General features: G+C 42.2%; 1 protein-coding gene across 1 annotated transcript in view; it reads right to left on the bottom strand.

The window, feature by feature from the left end:
- LOC128069682 (odorant-binding protein-like) overlaps window positions 1-5,402 on the bottom strand; it is a 47,441-nt gene extending 42,039 nt beyond the window's left edge. The window contains exons 1-2 of the mRNA XM_052662792.1: window positions 5,325-5,402; window positions 4,482-4,618 (exon numbers count right to left, since the gene is read on the bottom strand). Of these exons, the coding sequence (XP_052518752.1) occupies window positions 4,482-4,618; window positions 5,325-5,402 (215 nt within the window). The remainder of the gene's footprint in view (window positions 1-4,481; window positions 4,619-5,324) is intronic.
- Between the last annotated feature and the right edge of the window lie 9,961 nt (window positions 5,403-15,363).

Below are 15,363 nucleotides of genomic sequence, written 5' to 3'. Positions count from 1 at the left end.
TTTACCCCTAGTACCACCCAGGAAGCTCCTTTGGGATGGTCACAGGTTTTGTAAATTCAGTGGTAATGAAACATCCCATGAGGAAGCCCTGCAGGGCAGAGCTCACTGTGTGTTCTCCCCCTGCCCTCAGCTTCTGGACTCAGTGTAAACCATCTCTTACAAATTCTGCAGGAAGGGGTCAAGCCCCTGGTGGGTACTGTGGGGTTAAAGCACAGGAGCCTCTCCCTGCTGCCATGTCCGTCTTTCCTTTAATGAGTTGATGCCAGTGGAGCTTCTGGGATCTCTCCCTCTAAGAAAAAGCTGCAGGACATTCCTTGGAGGCTCACAAGGAATCGGCCCTCCAGGACCCAGCTCAGGGACCCAGCTCAGAGACCCTGCTCGGGCCCACCATTCAAGGTGCCTTGCTTCAACATCATTCAGAGAGTTCCCTGCAGATGGGGAAGCCACAGCCTCCCTCAGGTTGGAGATTTATGTGTGTTTTCATTCTGGGTTGTTTTTACTTCAGTTCAGTTCAGTTCAGTTCAGTCACCCAGTCGTGTCTGACTCTTTGCGACCCCAAGAATCGCAGCACGCCAGGCCTCCCTGTCCATCACCAACTCCCAGAGTTCACTCAGACTCACGTCCATCGAGTCTGTGATGCCATCCAGCCATCACATCCTCTGTCGTCCCCTTCTCCTCCTGCCCCCAATCCCTCCCAGCATCAGAGTCCTTTCCAATGAGTCAACTCTTCACATGAGGTGGCCAAAGACTGGAGCTTCAGCTTCAGCATCATTCCCTCCAAAGAAATCCCAGGTTTGATCTCCTTCAGAATGGACTGGTTGGATCTCCCTGCAGTCCAAGGGACTCTCAAGAGTCTTCTCCAACACCACAGTTCAAAAGCATCAGTTCTTCAGAGTTCAGCCTTCTTCACAGTCCAACTCTCACATCCATACATGACCACAGGAAAAACTATAGCCTTGACTAGACAGACCTTAGACGGCAAAGTAATGTCTCTGCTTTTGAATATACTATCTAGGTTGGTCATAACTTTTCTTCCAAAGAGTAAGCGTCTTTTAATTTCATGGCTGCAGTCACCATCTGCAGTGATTTTGGAGCCCCCCCCCCCCCAAAAAAAAAAGTCTGACACTGTTTCTACTGTTTCCCCGTCTATTTCCCATGAAGTGATGGGACCAGATGCCATGATCTTCGTTTTCTGAATGTTGAGCTTTAAGCCAAGTTTTTCACTCTCCTCTTTCAATTTCATCAAGAGACACTTTAGCTCCTCTTCATTTTCTGCCATAAGGGTGGTGTCATCTGCATATCTGAGGTTATTGATATTTCTCCCAGCAATCTTGATTCCAGCTTGTGTTTCTTCCAGTCCGGCATTTCTCATGATGTACTCTGCATATAAGTTAAATAAGCAGGGTGACAATACACAGCCTTGACGTACTCCTTTCCTGATTTGGAACCAGTCTGTTGTTCCATGTCCAGTTCTAACTGTTGCTTCATGACCTGCATACAGATTTCTCAAGAGGCAGGTCAGGTGGTCTGGTATTCCCATCTCTTTCAGAATTTTCCACAGTTTCTTGTGATCCACACAGTCAAAGGCTTTGGCATAGTCAATCAAGCAGAAATAGATGTTTTTCTGGAACTCTCTTGCTTTTTCCATGATCCAGCAGATGTTGGCAATTTAATCTCTGGTTCCTCTGCCTTTTCTAAAACCAGCTTGAACATCAGGGAGTTCACAGTTCATGTATTACTGAAGCCTGGCTTGGGGAATTTTGAGCATTACTTTACTAGCATGTGAGATGAGTGTAATTGTGCAGTAGTTTGAGCATTTTTTTTGCATTGCCTTTCTTTGGGATTGGAATGAAAACTGACTTTTTCGAGTCCTGTGGCCACTGCTGAGTTTTCCAAATTTGCTGGCATATTGAGTGTAGCACTTTCATAGCATCATCTTTCAGGATTTGAAACAGCTCAACTAGAATTCCATCACCTCCACTAGCTTTGTTCGTAGTGATGCTTTCTAAGGCCCACTTGACTTCACATTCCAAGATGTCTGGCTCTAGATGAGTGACCACATCATCATGATTATCTGGGTCGTGAAGATCTTTTTTGTACAGTCCTTCTGTGTCTTCTTGCCACCTCTTCTTAATATCTTCTGCTTCTGTTAGCTCCATACCATTTCTGTCCTTTATCAAGCCCATCTTTGCATGAAATATTCCCTTGGTATCTCTAATTTTCTTGAAGAGATCTCTAGTCTTTTCCATTCTGTTGTTTTCCTCTATTTCTTTGTATTGATCACTGAAGAAGGCTTTCTTATTTCTTCTTGCTATTCTTTGGAACTCTGCATTCAGATGCTTATATCTTTCCTTTTCTTCTTTGCTTTTTGACTCTCTTCTTTTCACAGCTATTTGTAAGGCTTCCTCAGACAGTCATTTTGCTTTTTTGCATTTCTTTTCCATGGGGATGGTCTTGATCCCTGTCCTCTGTACAATGTCATGAACCTCATTTCATAGTTCATCAGGCACTCTATCTATCAGATCTAGGCCCTTAAATCTATTTCTCACTTCCACTGTATAATCATAAGGGATTTGATTTAGGTCATACCTGAATGGTCTAGCGGTTTTCCCTACTTTCTTCAATTTAAGTCTGAATTTGGTAATAAGGAGTTCATGATATGAGCCACAGTCAGCTCCTGGTCTTGTTTTTTGACTGTATAGAGCTTCTCCATCTTTGGCTGCAAAGAATATAATCAATCTGATTTTGGTGTTGACCGTCTGGTGATGTCCATGTGTAGAGTCTTCTCTTGTGTTGTTGGAAGAGGGTGTTTGCTATGACCAGTGCATTTTCTTGGCAAAACTCTATTAGTCTTTGCCTTGCTTCCTTCCGTATTCCAAGTCCAAATTTGCCTGTTACTCCACGTGTTTCTCGACTTCCTACTTTTGCATTCCAGTCCCCTGTAATGAAAAGGACACTAAGTGCAGGCGGCAGCAGCGAGCCTGGGCACTAAGCACAGGTGGTGGCGGTGGGGGTGAGCAGATGAACTAAGCGTGGCTGAGAAGAGCTACCCCACATCCGAGGTCAGAGGCAGTGGCCTAGAGTGCCAGGCTGCAATGGCGCAGGAACGCCGAGAGGAGCTACCCTGCATCTGAGGTCAGGGGTGGCAGCCAGGAGGAGTCACCCTGTATCCGAGGTCAGAGGCGACGGCCGAGAGGAGCTACCCCGCTTTTGAGGTCAGTGGCGGCTGGGAGGAGACATCCAGCATCCGAGGTCAGGGCAGCAGCCAGGAGGAGCTACCCCGCGTCTGAGGCCACTGGCGGCCGGGAAGAGACACCCTGCATCCAAGGTCAGGGGCAGCCGGGAGAAGCCACCTTGCACCTTAGGCCAGGGGTGGTGACCCTGAGGAGCCACCCCGAGCCTGAGGCCAGGGGCAGCAGCTGGGAAGAGCCACCCATGCCCTAGGCCAGGGCCGGCGGCCAGGAGGAGCAACCCGAGGAGTGGTGGCTGTGCAGGCACAGGAGGGCCTAGAGGAGCTATCCCACGTTGAAGGTCAGGAAGGGTGGCTCTAAGGAGATACCCTTGTCCAAGGTAAGGAGCAGCAGCTATGCTTTGCTGGAGCAGCTGTGAAGAGATACCCCATGCCAAGGTAAGAGAAACCCAAGGAAGATGGTAGGTGTTGCAAGAGGGTATCAGAGGGCAGACACACTGAAACCATACTCACAGAAAACTAGTCAATCTAATCACACTAGGACCACAGCCTTGTCTAACTCAATGAAACCAAGCCATGCCTGTAGGGCAACCCAAGATGGGTGGGTCATGGTGGAGAGGTCTGACAGAATGTGGTCCACTGGAGAAGGGAATGGCAAGCCACTTCAGTATTCTTGCCTTGAGAATTCCATGAACAGTATGAAAAGGCAAAATGATAGGATACGGAAAGAGGAACTCCCCAGGTCAGTAGGTGCCCAATATGCTGCTGGAGATCAGTGGAGAAATAAATACAGAAAGAACGAAGGGATGGAGCCAAAGCAAAAACAATACCCAGTTGTGGATGTGACTGGTGATAGAAGCAAGATCCGATGCTGTAAAGAGCAATATTGCATAGGAACCTGGAATGTCAGGTCCATGAATCAAGGCAAATTGGAAGTGGTCAAACAAGAGACGGCAAGGGTGAACGTCAACATTCTAGGAATCAGCGAACTAAAATGGACTGGAATGGGTGAATTTAACTCAGATGACCATTCTATCTACTACTGCAGGCAGGAATCCCTCAGAAGAAATGGAGTAGCCATCATGGTCAACAAGAGTCTGAAATGCAGTACTTGGATGCAATCTCAAAAATGACAGAATGATCTCTGTTCGTCTCCAAGGCAAACCATTCAATATCAGTTATCCAAGTCTATGCCCCAACCAGTAACGCTGAAGAAACTGAAGTTGAATGGTTTTATGAAGACCTACAAGACCTTTTAGAACTAACACCCAAAAAAGATGTCTTTACTTACTTGATATAAAAGTCGACGTCTACTGTGTTGTCTGCATTAAACTGAATGTAACGTGCATAAATGTGAAATGGCCCATTCTCAGTGATCTTCTCAATGTTACTGGATGCAATGTAATGGGTTCTCCATTCTCCTGAAAACTGAAATCAAAATTCCTATTAAGAATCTGGCCCACATGTGAAACAGATCGCCACTCCAGGTTTGATGCACGAGACAGAGCGCTCAAGGCTGGAGCACTGGGATGACTCAGAGGGGCGGGATGGGGAGGGAGGTGGGAGGGGGGCTTCAGGATGGGGAACACATGTACACCTGTGGTGGATTCATGTCAATGTATGACAAAAACCACTACAATATTGTAAAGTCATTAGCCTCCAGTTAAAATAAATTAATTAATTTTTTAAGAAAGAGAATCTAACCCATCTCTGTTAATTCTGCCCAACATCATCCTTCAGGAGTTTCCCTGTCTTTCCACTTGGACAGAAATTTCCTATCTTTATGAACACAGCCTAGGTATAAAATCATGTGAAAACTCAAATCAACTAAAGGAAAGAGGTGAGGCATTACTGAGATTGCTTGAGCTGTCTTGTCAAATGCAAGAACCCTAGTCCAACAGCCGTGATATCTTTCTGCTGTTTTACAAAAGCAGTGGACGTGCATGAGAGCCAGTTAATAGATGGTAGAGATGATTTGAAGATGAAACAGAACAGGTATAGAACCAGTGAGTGGAGCAATTTTGAGTTGCAGGGAGATGGCTAGACTTTTGAATCCACATGACCAAACCCCAAAAAGGACACACACGTATACCCCAAGACCTCCTCCCAGGTTGCACCACCCCTGGTAGTCTACCGGTTTGAGAAGTAGCTGAGCTTCATCTTGACCTGCATAAAGCAGACCAAGGACAACACTGAGCAACAGAACCTTCATCTTGCTGGCTCTTCTTCTGTAGAAGCTGAGGGTGTCCCAGTTGTCAGAGAGGATGTGAAATTGCTGCCACTTTTATAACCAACATCTGTTGGTGTGATGGGTCACGAGCCAATGTTTGTTCCTCATATGACCAAAGTTACATGGATGTCATCTTCCGTATCCTGGTTGGCAGGGATAAGCTTTTCTGACATTCTGGCATTTTAATAATGAGGTTTGTTTTAAGAGAGCCTGATGCAGATGTGGACTTTTGACTGAGTAAGTGAAAAATCTCGGTACACGTGTCATCCTTTGAAGTCAGAAATATTTATTTGTCTTTATGTCCTGAGATTAAAAATGGAATAAGCTATCCAGGGTACATAGAAATTGTCCCCCTGTCCTATATTGTTTCTTTAACATGGAGGAGAGTGTTTAAAATTTATTATCTAAAAGTAAAGGTCGATTGTGTGGGTTAGCCAAGGAAAATCCATTTCTTAAGAGACCGTTGGAAAGCCTCCTATTTCTGAGGTGAGGAGCACATGGGCACAAAGCGTTTATGACCTCCTCTTGCACCAAAGCAGGCTCTTTCCTCCTTATAACTGGGAGGACGATCTGCTCAAATGCCCCTTAACCTCGTCTGAAAAAGACATGTCAACAATTCATTTTCATTACTCCTTTTCCAGACACCCTTTACCCATCTGATCTCTAATGTAGTATTTACTCACTGACTCAATTGTCTTTCTGGGTGAGCACAAAATTGGGACAGTAGTTCTCATAATATTTAGAATTTTGAATGGAGAAACTTTATTTCTTCACTCTATGAAGTGAAGTCGCTCAGTCGTGTCCTACACTTCGCAACCCCATGGACTGTAGCCTACCATGCTCCTCCACCCATGGGATTTTCCAAGAAAGAGTACCGGAGTGGATTGCCATTTCCTTCTCCAGAGGACCTTCCTGACCCAGGGATCGAACCTGGGTCTCCTGCATTGTAGGCAGACACTTTGCTGTCTGAGCCACAAGGGAAGTCACTCTATAGTTCTAGTTATTTTCAAGGCCACTTAAAGGTCAACAGAATCTGTTTTTCATATTTTTTAATCAAATTTTTACTTATGTTCATCTTCATTGATCATAATTCATCAGATGAATGCACTAAAAGATTAATTTTGTTCTGAGTATAGAAATGAAGAAGCAGTGAGTTTCAGGATTCTCAAGTCAGCTAACAGAAAACCCCGTGGGAGCTGACCCAGGACTCGCTACTTCCAGGACAAATCAGAGCTCAGAATCCTTCTATTCAAGTGAAATCAGACATTTGAGGAGAGCTTTTGTCAAGAGTATCTTCAACTCACATCTTCAGTTGATCCTTTCCCTCATGGCTCACATGGAACTTCAGTATTATCTTTTGTTTTCTCCTCATCTTTTCTTCCTATTTTTTTTTCTTTTCTTTTCTTTTTTTTATTTATTTCAATTGGAGGCTAATTACTTTACAATATTGTATTGGTTTTGCCATGCATCAACATGAATCCGCCACAGGTGTACACGTGTTCCCCATCCTGAACCCCCCTCCCACCTCCCTCCCTGTACCAAAGGAAATAATCACCCAAGTCCAAGAAACCCAGAGAGTCTTCCGGTTTCAATATCACATTTTTCTCTTTCACTAGCACATTCCTCTGTATAATATCCTGTTGCAGTTTTGGCTGTGAGATCTGTGTGATAGAAGAGTTTCATGTCTCAAAATATGATGAATTGATTTCCTCTTTTTGGTCTTTGATCTAGATAATAATGTCTTTTTTTTTTTTTTTTTTTTTTTTTTGGGCTGTTTCTTAATTTTGGCTGCACCAAGAAGCATGTAGATTCTTAGTTCTCCAACCAGGAATAGAACATATACCCAGTGCAGTGAAAGTGCAGAATTGTAACTGGTGGACCACCAGGAAAGTCCCTGAATCAGATAATTTCCAGCAGGGATGTAACCCAGCTAACACCCTTTATTCTCCCATCATCACCCTTCCATCTCTGCCTCTGCACTTCCAGCATTTTCAGGTTTTTATTTGAGGTTCCCACCAACACGCGTCCTTCAGACTGTATCCTAACACTGTCCCATCTTAGGAAGGCCTCATTATCTTCCAATCAAGGGGAAATTAAAATTCAGTTACTCTAAGAGATTATTGCAATAGTTGTGATAATCTTCTTAAGTTGTGATAAGTCTTCTATTAATCTCATTCTGTGCTTCCCTCACTGTGTTCTCAGGTTTGTTCTGTATATCTGGGTCTCCATTCCTTCCCTGCAAGTAACAGGTAGCTGGTGAGAACTTACAATAAAAGAGGGAGCCCAGTGAAGTATTTTATGATGACCAAGAATGACAGGATGGAGTGACGTGAGGGGGCTCATAAGAGAAGTGATGTATGTTTCATCATGGGTGATTTGTCCTGTATTATAATATAAACCAAAAGCACATTGTAAAGTAATTCTCTTATTAAAAAATAAATTTAAAAAAGGAAAATTACCATTCAGGAGATAATTTATGCAAAAAAAAATTCCTATGGTTTTGTACCAAAGGGAAGTCATATGGCCTTTCAGTTCAGTTCAGTTCAGTCGCTCAGTCGTGTCCAACTCTTTGTGACCCCATGAATTGCAGCACGCCAGGCCTCCCTGTTCATCACCATCTCCTGGAGCTCACTCAAACTCACGTCCATCGAGTCAGTGATGCTATCCAGCCATCTCATCCTGGGTCGTCCGCTTCTCCTCCTGCCCCCAATCACTCCCAGCATCAGAGTCTTTTCCAATGAGTCAACTCTTCGCATGAGGTGGCCAAAGTACTGGAGCTTCAGCTTTAGCATCATTCCTTCCAAAGAAATCCCAGGGCTGATCTCCTTCAGAATGGACTGGTTGGATCTCCTTGCAGTCCAAGGGACCCTCAAGAGTCTTCTCCAACACCACAGTTCAAACGCATCAATTCTTCGGTGCTCAGCCTTCTTCACAGTCCAACTCTCACATCCATACATGACCAGAGGAAAAACCATAGCCTTGGCTAGACGGACCTTAGATGGCAAAGTAATGTCTCTGCTTTTGAATATACTATCTAGGTTGGTCATAACTTTTCTTCCAAGGAGTAAGGGTCTTTTAATTTCATGGCTGCAATCACCATCTGCAGTGATTTTGGAGCCAAAAAAAAATAAAGTCTGACACTGTTTCTACTGTTTCCCCATCTATTTCCCATGAAGTGATGGGATCAGATGCCATGATCTTCATTTTCTGAATGTTGAGGTTTAAGCCAACTTTTTCGCTCTCCGCTTTCACTTTCATCAAGAGGCTTTTTAGCTCCTCTTCACTTTCTGCCATAAGGGTGGTGTCATCTGCATATCTGAGGTTATTGATATTTCTCCTGGCAAACTTGATTCCAGGTTGTGTTTCTTCCAGTCCAGCATTTCTCATGATGTACTCTGCATATAAGTTAAATAAGCAGGGTGACAATATACAGCCTTGACGTACTCCTTTTCCTATTTGGAACCAGTCTGTTGTTCCATGTCCAGTTCTAACTATTGCTTCCTGTTAATACAAACTATTTCGATAGTAGTGGTCAAAAAACAGGTAATTGCTTCCATGATGGCTCAGAGGGCAAAGCATCTGTCTGCAATGCAGGAGACCTGGGTTCAATCCCTGGGTCAGGAAGACCCATGGAGAAGGAAATAGCAACCTACTCCAGTATTCTTCCCTGAGAATCCCATGGATGGAAGAGCCTGGTAGGCTACAGTCCATGGGTTTGCAAAGAACTGGACATGACTCAGCGACTTCACTTTCTTTTCAGTTCAGTCACTCAGTCGTGTCTGATTCTGTAACCCCATGGACTGCAGCATGCCAGGCTTCCCTGTCCATCACCAACTCCCTGAGCTTACTCAAACTCATGTCCAGTGATGTTATCCAGCCATCTCATCCTCTGTCATCCCCTTCTCCTTCCACCTTCAATCTTTCCCAGCATCAGAATCTTTTCCAAAGAGTCAGTTCTTCACATCAGGTAGCCAAACTATTGGAGTTTCAGCTTCCACATCAGTCCCTCCAGTAGATATTCAGGACTGATTTCCTTTATGATGGACTGGTTTGATCTTGCAGTCCAAGGGTCTCTCAAGAGCTTTCTCCAACACCACAGTTCAAAAGCATCAATTTTTTTGTGCTCAGCTTTCTTCATAGTCCAACTCTCACGTTGATACATAACTACTGATAAATAACCTCCTGATAAATAAAAAGAGAACAATCTTACACAAATATATTCTCTTGTAACTCCCCTAAAATAATGCTAAGCTATGCCTGGTACATCTTCCTTGTGTCTCCTTCTCAACTTAATTTAGATTTGTGTAACTTTGAAAACAGTGGCTGACTTTATTTTTTGAAGTTTCAAAATCACTGTAGATGGTGATTGCAGCTATGAAATTAAAAGACGCTTACTCCTTGGAAGGAAAGTTACAACCAACCTAGACAGCATATTAAAAAGCACAGACATTATTTTTCTAACAAAGTTCCATCTAGTCAAGGCTATGTTTTTTCCAGTGGTCATGTATGGATATGAAAGTTGGACTATAAAGAAAGCTGAGTGCAGAACAATTGATGATTTTGAAATGTGGTATTGGAGAAGACTCTTGAGAGTCCCTTGGACTGCAAAGAGATCCAACCAGTCCATCCTAAAGGAAATAAGTCCTGGGTGTTCATTGGAAGGACTAATGTTGCAGCTGAAACTCCAATACTTTTGCCACCCGATGTGAAGAACTGACTCATTTGAAAAGACCCTGATGTTGGGAAAGATTGAAGGCAGGAGAAGAAGGGGTTGACAGAGGATGAGGTGGTTAGATGGCATCACCAACTCAATGGGCATAAGTTTGGGTAAACTCCAAGAGTTGGTGATGGACAGGGAGGCCTGGCATGCTGGGGTTCATGGGGTCACAAAGAGTCAGACATGACTGAGCGACTGAACTGAACTGAACTGAACTGATTGAACTTTGAAGCCTTTTCATGCTGTAAGGGCTTTATAAGGCTACAAAGCTAGTGGAGGTGATGGAATTCCAGTTGAGCTATTTCAAGTCCTAAAAGATGATGCTATGAAAGTGCTGCACTCAATATGCCAGCAAATTTGGAAAACTCAGCTGTGGCCATAGGGCTGGAAAAGGTCAATTTTCATTCCAATCCCAAAGAAAGGCAATGCCAAAGAATGCTCAAAGTACTGCACAATTGCACTCACCTCTCACACTAGCAAATTAATGCTCAAAATTCTCCAGCCAGGCTTCAAAAATACATGAACTGTGAACTTCCAGATGTTCAAGCTGGTTTTAGAAAAGGCAGAGGAACCAGAGATCAAATTGCCAACATCCACTGGATCATCAAAAAAGGAAGTGAGTTCCAGAAATATATCTATTTCTGCTTTATTGACTATGCCTAAGCCTTTGTGTGGATCACAACAAACTGTGGAAAATTCTTAAATAGTTGAGAATACCAACCCACCTGACCTGCCTCTTGAGAAATCTGTATGCAGGTCAGGAAGCAACAGTTAGAACTGGGCATGGAACTACAGACTGGCTCCAAATAGGGAAAGGAGTACTTCAAGGCTGTATATTGTCACGCTGCATATTTAACTTCTATGCAGAGTACATAATGAGAAACTCTGGGCTGGAGGAAGCACAAGCTGGAGTCAAGATTTCTGGGAGAAATATCAATAATCTCAGATATACTGATGACATCACCCTTATGGCAGAAAGTGAAGAACTAAAGAGCCTCTTGATGAAAGTGAAAGAGGAGCGTGAAAAAGTTGGCCTAAATCTCAACATTCAGAAAACTAAGATCATGGCGTCTGGTCCCATCACTTCATGTCAAATAGATGGAGAAATAGTGCAAACAGTGGCAGACTTTACTTTTTAGTAAAGGCTCCAAAATCAGTGCAGATTGTGACTGCAGCCATGAAATTGTAAGACACTTACTCTTTGGACCAACTCCTATGACCAACTCCTATGACAAACTTAGCCAACATATTAAAAAGCAGAGACATTACTTTGCCAACAAAGTTCCATCTAGTCAAGGCTATGGTTTTTCCAGTTGTCATATATGGATATGAGAGTTGGACTATAAAGAAAGCTGAGCCCTGAAAAATCGATGCTTTTGAACTGTGGTGTTGGAGAAGACTCCTGAGAGTCCCTTGGACTGCAAGAAGAGGAAACCAGTCCATCCTAAAGGAAATCAGCCCTGAATATTCATTGGAAGGCCTGATGCTGAAGCTGAAATTCCAATATTTTGGCCATCTGAAGTGAAGAACTGGCTCATCTGAAAAAACCCTGATGCTGGGAAAGATTGAAGGTGGGAGAAGACGGGCACAACAGAGGATGAGGAGGTTGGATGGCTTCACCGACTCAATGAAACATGAGTTTGAGTAAAGTCCGTGTGTTGGTGATGGACAGAGAGGCCTGGTGTGCTGCAGTCCATAGGGTTGCAAAGAGTAAGACATGACTAAGCAACTCAACTGAACTGAACTGAACTTTGAAGCTGGTCTCTTCCAGTTAATTAATTTTGTTTTACTTGTCTGTTTTCTCTGTAACCACTGCTTCTACATCTTCGATTGCACAACTCTTGTTTAAACAGTGCAAGCAAGCTATTCATCCTGGCTACTAAAACTTCAGGTTCCATCTAGAATTCATGTGGAATGTTGCAATGTAGTAGCATTTAAGTTGAGATAATAAATAACAAGTCCAGGTTTTTTTTAAAGAAATAATTGCATATGTAACTTGTATTACCACAAAGATCTGTTTTAATGTTTACGTATTTATTCATTTATTAGTCCAAATCAAGTGTTAGTTTTACCACACAGGATCTTTGTTTCATTATAGGGAAGTCTTTAGTTCTGGTGCACAAACTCTCTAGTTGTGTTACCAACAGGCCAGTGAATCTGAGAGACAAGGTATTGAGGCAAGGTTGGAGAAGACTGTTGAGAGTCCCTTGGACTGCAAGGAGATCCAACCAGTCCATTCTAAAGATCAGTCCTGGGTGTTCTTTGGGAGGAATGATGCTAATGCTGAAACTCCAATATTTTGGCCACCTCATGCGAAGAGGTTGACTCATTGGAAAAGACTCTGATGGTGGGAGGGATTGGGGGCAAGGGGAAAAAGGGACAACATAGGATTAGATGGCTGGATGTCATCACTGACTTGATGAACGTGAGTCTGAGTGAACTCCGGGAGTTGGTGATGGACAGGGAGGCCTGGCGTACTGCGATTCCTGGGGTCACAAAGCATCGGACACAACTGAGCAACTGAACTGATACAACTTTATTCATAAAGCATGCTGATCAAGAAGATGGCAGACTAATGTTCCAAAGTAACTGTCTTCTCAGGGTCTGGATGCCCAGTTCTTATATAGAGCCAGATGAAGAGAAGCAATGAGGAACCAAAGTGAAAACGTACAATAGAGAACAAGAGACAGTGAAGAAGTCATGTAAAAAGGGTCTTCAGTCTTGCAAAACATCTCCTGAAAGGGCCAACCTTTGAAAGCAGTGTATTCATCTCTTCTTTTCAGAGGTAGTCAGGGTCAGATTATCTGCCTGTGAGCTGAACAAGGGCACTTTCATTTACCATTAGGGCAGAGGCAGGCCATCATGTCTGATTATGATAGCAACAACAATGAAAAGCAAGTCAAAGAAACAGTGCCAAGAGGAGTCAGAATTGGTTGTTCTCAAAGAGAATTCCCCACTCTCAAAGCCCACTCCATAATCATGTGGAAGAAAAGGGCAATGACCATTCTACTTTGTCAGATGAATCTTTCTCTGAGTGTCTGCCATCAGTGCCAGAGTTTCATATTTCATATGAGATTTTGTTTCTTTTTTGTTCCTCTTTGGAAAGTGTCTACTTTACACCTGTAGACTTAGAAATACTGAACTTGAGATGCAAGAGGCATTTTAAGTGAAGGAATTTAGCACTTTTCCATGTATGGAAGAGGCAAGAGTCAGAGCTCATCACAAATATTTCCTTGGTATGCACCTCAGCTCTCTGTGGTCCTGTTATCATGTATTCTCAGCATTTCTTCAGGGTTCACCATAGGGAGTGGCTGAAGTCTGACGGCTCCTAGATGGCAGCTATTCTCCTTTTTCTAGTCTGACCAGCTCATGTTGGAGGGCTGCAATTGCTGGTTCCATTTCTCAGGTCTTGCCGTCTTGGTCATGAATGTGACTGATATTTGGGAGACATTTCACAACTCTTGTCCCATGGCACTGGGAGGCTCTGTCCAGTTCAGGCAAAAATTCTCCATGTGCCACTCCAGGTGTAAAGTTTTGGATGAGGCCCCATCAATAATTAAAAATTCTCTGGATTCTGGCTAACTTTAACGCAGGGGACATTTTTCCTTATTGCTTCTTCCCATATATAGATCACACTGTTATGATTATTTTACGTTATAAATGACATTTTCTCAAAATGTTTAGCCATAGAGGTTTTTTTTGCAGGCTTGATTACACATTAGTAACTGCAGGAGACAAAATCCTATAAATGAGACAAGACATAAGTTATGAAGCTAGCAACATCGAAGGAGGCGTGGTTCATCAGAGAGACACAAAGCACGATTTGAAAACAAAGAAGAAATTTAAACAATGACTAGCTGAGCTACTTGTAATCCAGCTGCAATAATCAAGCAACCCAACGGCGCATAACTGAGTTAATGAGTTATATGCAGATTCATTGTACTGGCCATTCACATCTATCCATGGCTTAATCTTGGAGACAAGCCTATGTTACTGGCAGGATCAGTTATGCGGACAGCAGCAGATAAATGTTTCAATTTTACTCACATATGGTGTAACATACCAAGTTACTGTAAGTCAAAATTAGTTTAAGGAGAAGGTTTTTCTTACACCTGGAAAACACAAATTTAAACCACTAATTTTTTTAGATTCAAATCATAAAAATTATAACCATATGTACTAGCTCACCCAGTTCTATGTAAGTAATTGTTTGTGTTAGCAGCTTTATGAAGGCTTCAGGTTTCCCATTAGAATTCTTTCATAATTTTTTTTTTTTTTTTTTTTTTTTTTTGCTCAGTTCAGCATAGCGGTCTGGAAGTCAGCAACTTGTATTTATCCAAAAGACTTGTCTATACGTCTTCTTGAAGATGAGGCATTTATGCAAAGACATCGAGTGATACCATAACTGTCTATAATGAGAAAAAGACTTAGGATGGAAACTTTAAATGTGATTACAATGTAATTGACAAAGCAATGTGCTTTTGCTGTGATATATAACACTTTCAGATAATAACTAGAATTATGATTAAGAATACTCTATCAGAACATACCAGGTTTTCAGGAACTCCATATAATTTCCACAATATCTATATCATTATGATATAACAAGATTTATTACTCATCTGACAACATTTCCCATGGAGTTTTCCATACCAAGTGAAACTAATTAGCTTAATATCTTCCTTTGGGGTGTTTTAGGGCCTTTGAAACATCCCAAATTTAGATAGAGGTATTTTGATTTGAGAAATTTTATCAAAAGAATTTCACACAAAACAATTTAAAAACACAAGAAAATCATAGGTCACTGTGCAAAATATTTACTTAGGAAAACTGGCAATAAAAGATTTCAAAGGCAAATACCAAACAGATCATTTAAAAAGGTAAACAAACATAAACTCTATCAAAGGCAAAATAACATCTTCAGAAAACTGAATTTTTTATAGGAGAGAAGCCAAATTTACCCTTTTGCCTCAGCTTACTTTAAATGTTCATTGATTCAATGAAAGTTGTTTAAAACTTAGTTATTTTTGATTGATTATGTACAAAATCCTTTGAGAGTCCATTTTCCACAAATCATTCATAACTTAATTTGTTTTAGCACAGATTTAAATTTCAAGTTGTAGAATATCTGGAAAGATCCTAAAACACATAATTCTTTCTAAAAGTTCAGTGAAAACTCAATCTCATTTACACTCTTTCCTCAAAAGTCTTTTCACATTGAGTTAC

This window comes from Budorcas taxicolor, chromosome X (assembly GCF_023091745.1).
Source record: "Budorcas taxicolor isolate Tak-1 chromosome X, Takin1.1, whole genome shotgun sequence".
Lineage (NCBI taxonomy): Eukaryota > Metazoa > Chordata > Mammalia > Artiodactyla > Bovidae > Budorcas > Budorcas taxicolor.
Note: the sequence above shows the minus strand (reverse complement) of the source record. Positions and strands in the feature narration are given on the sequence as shown.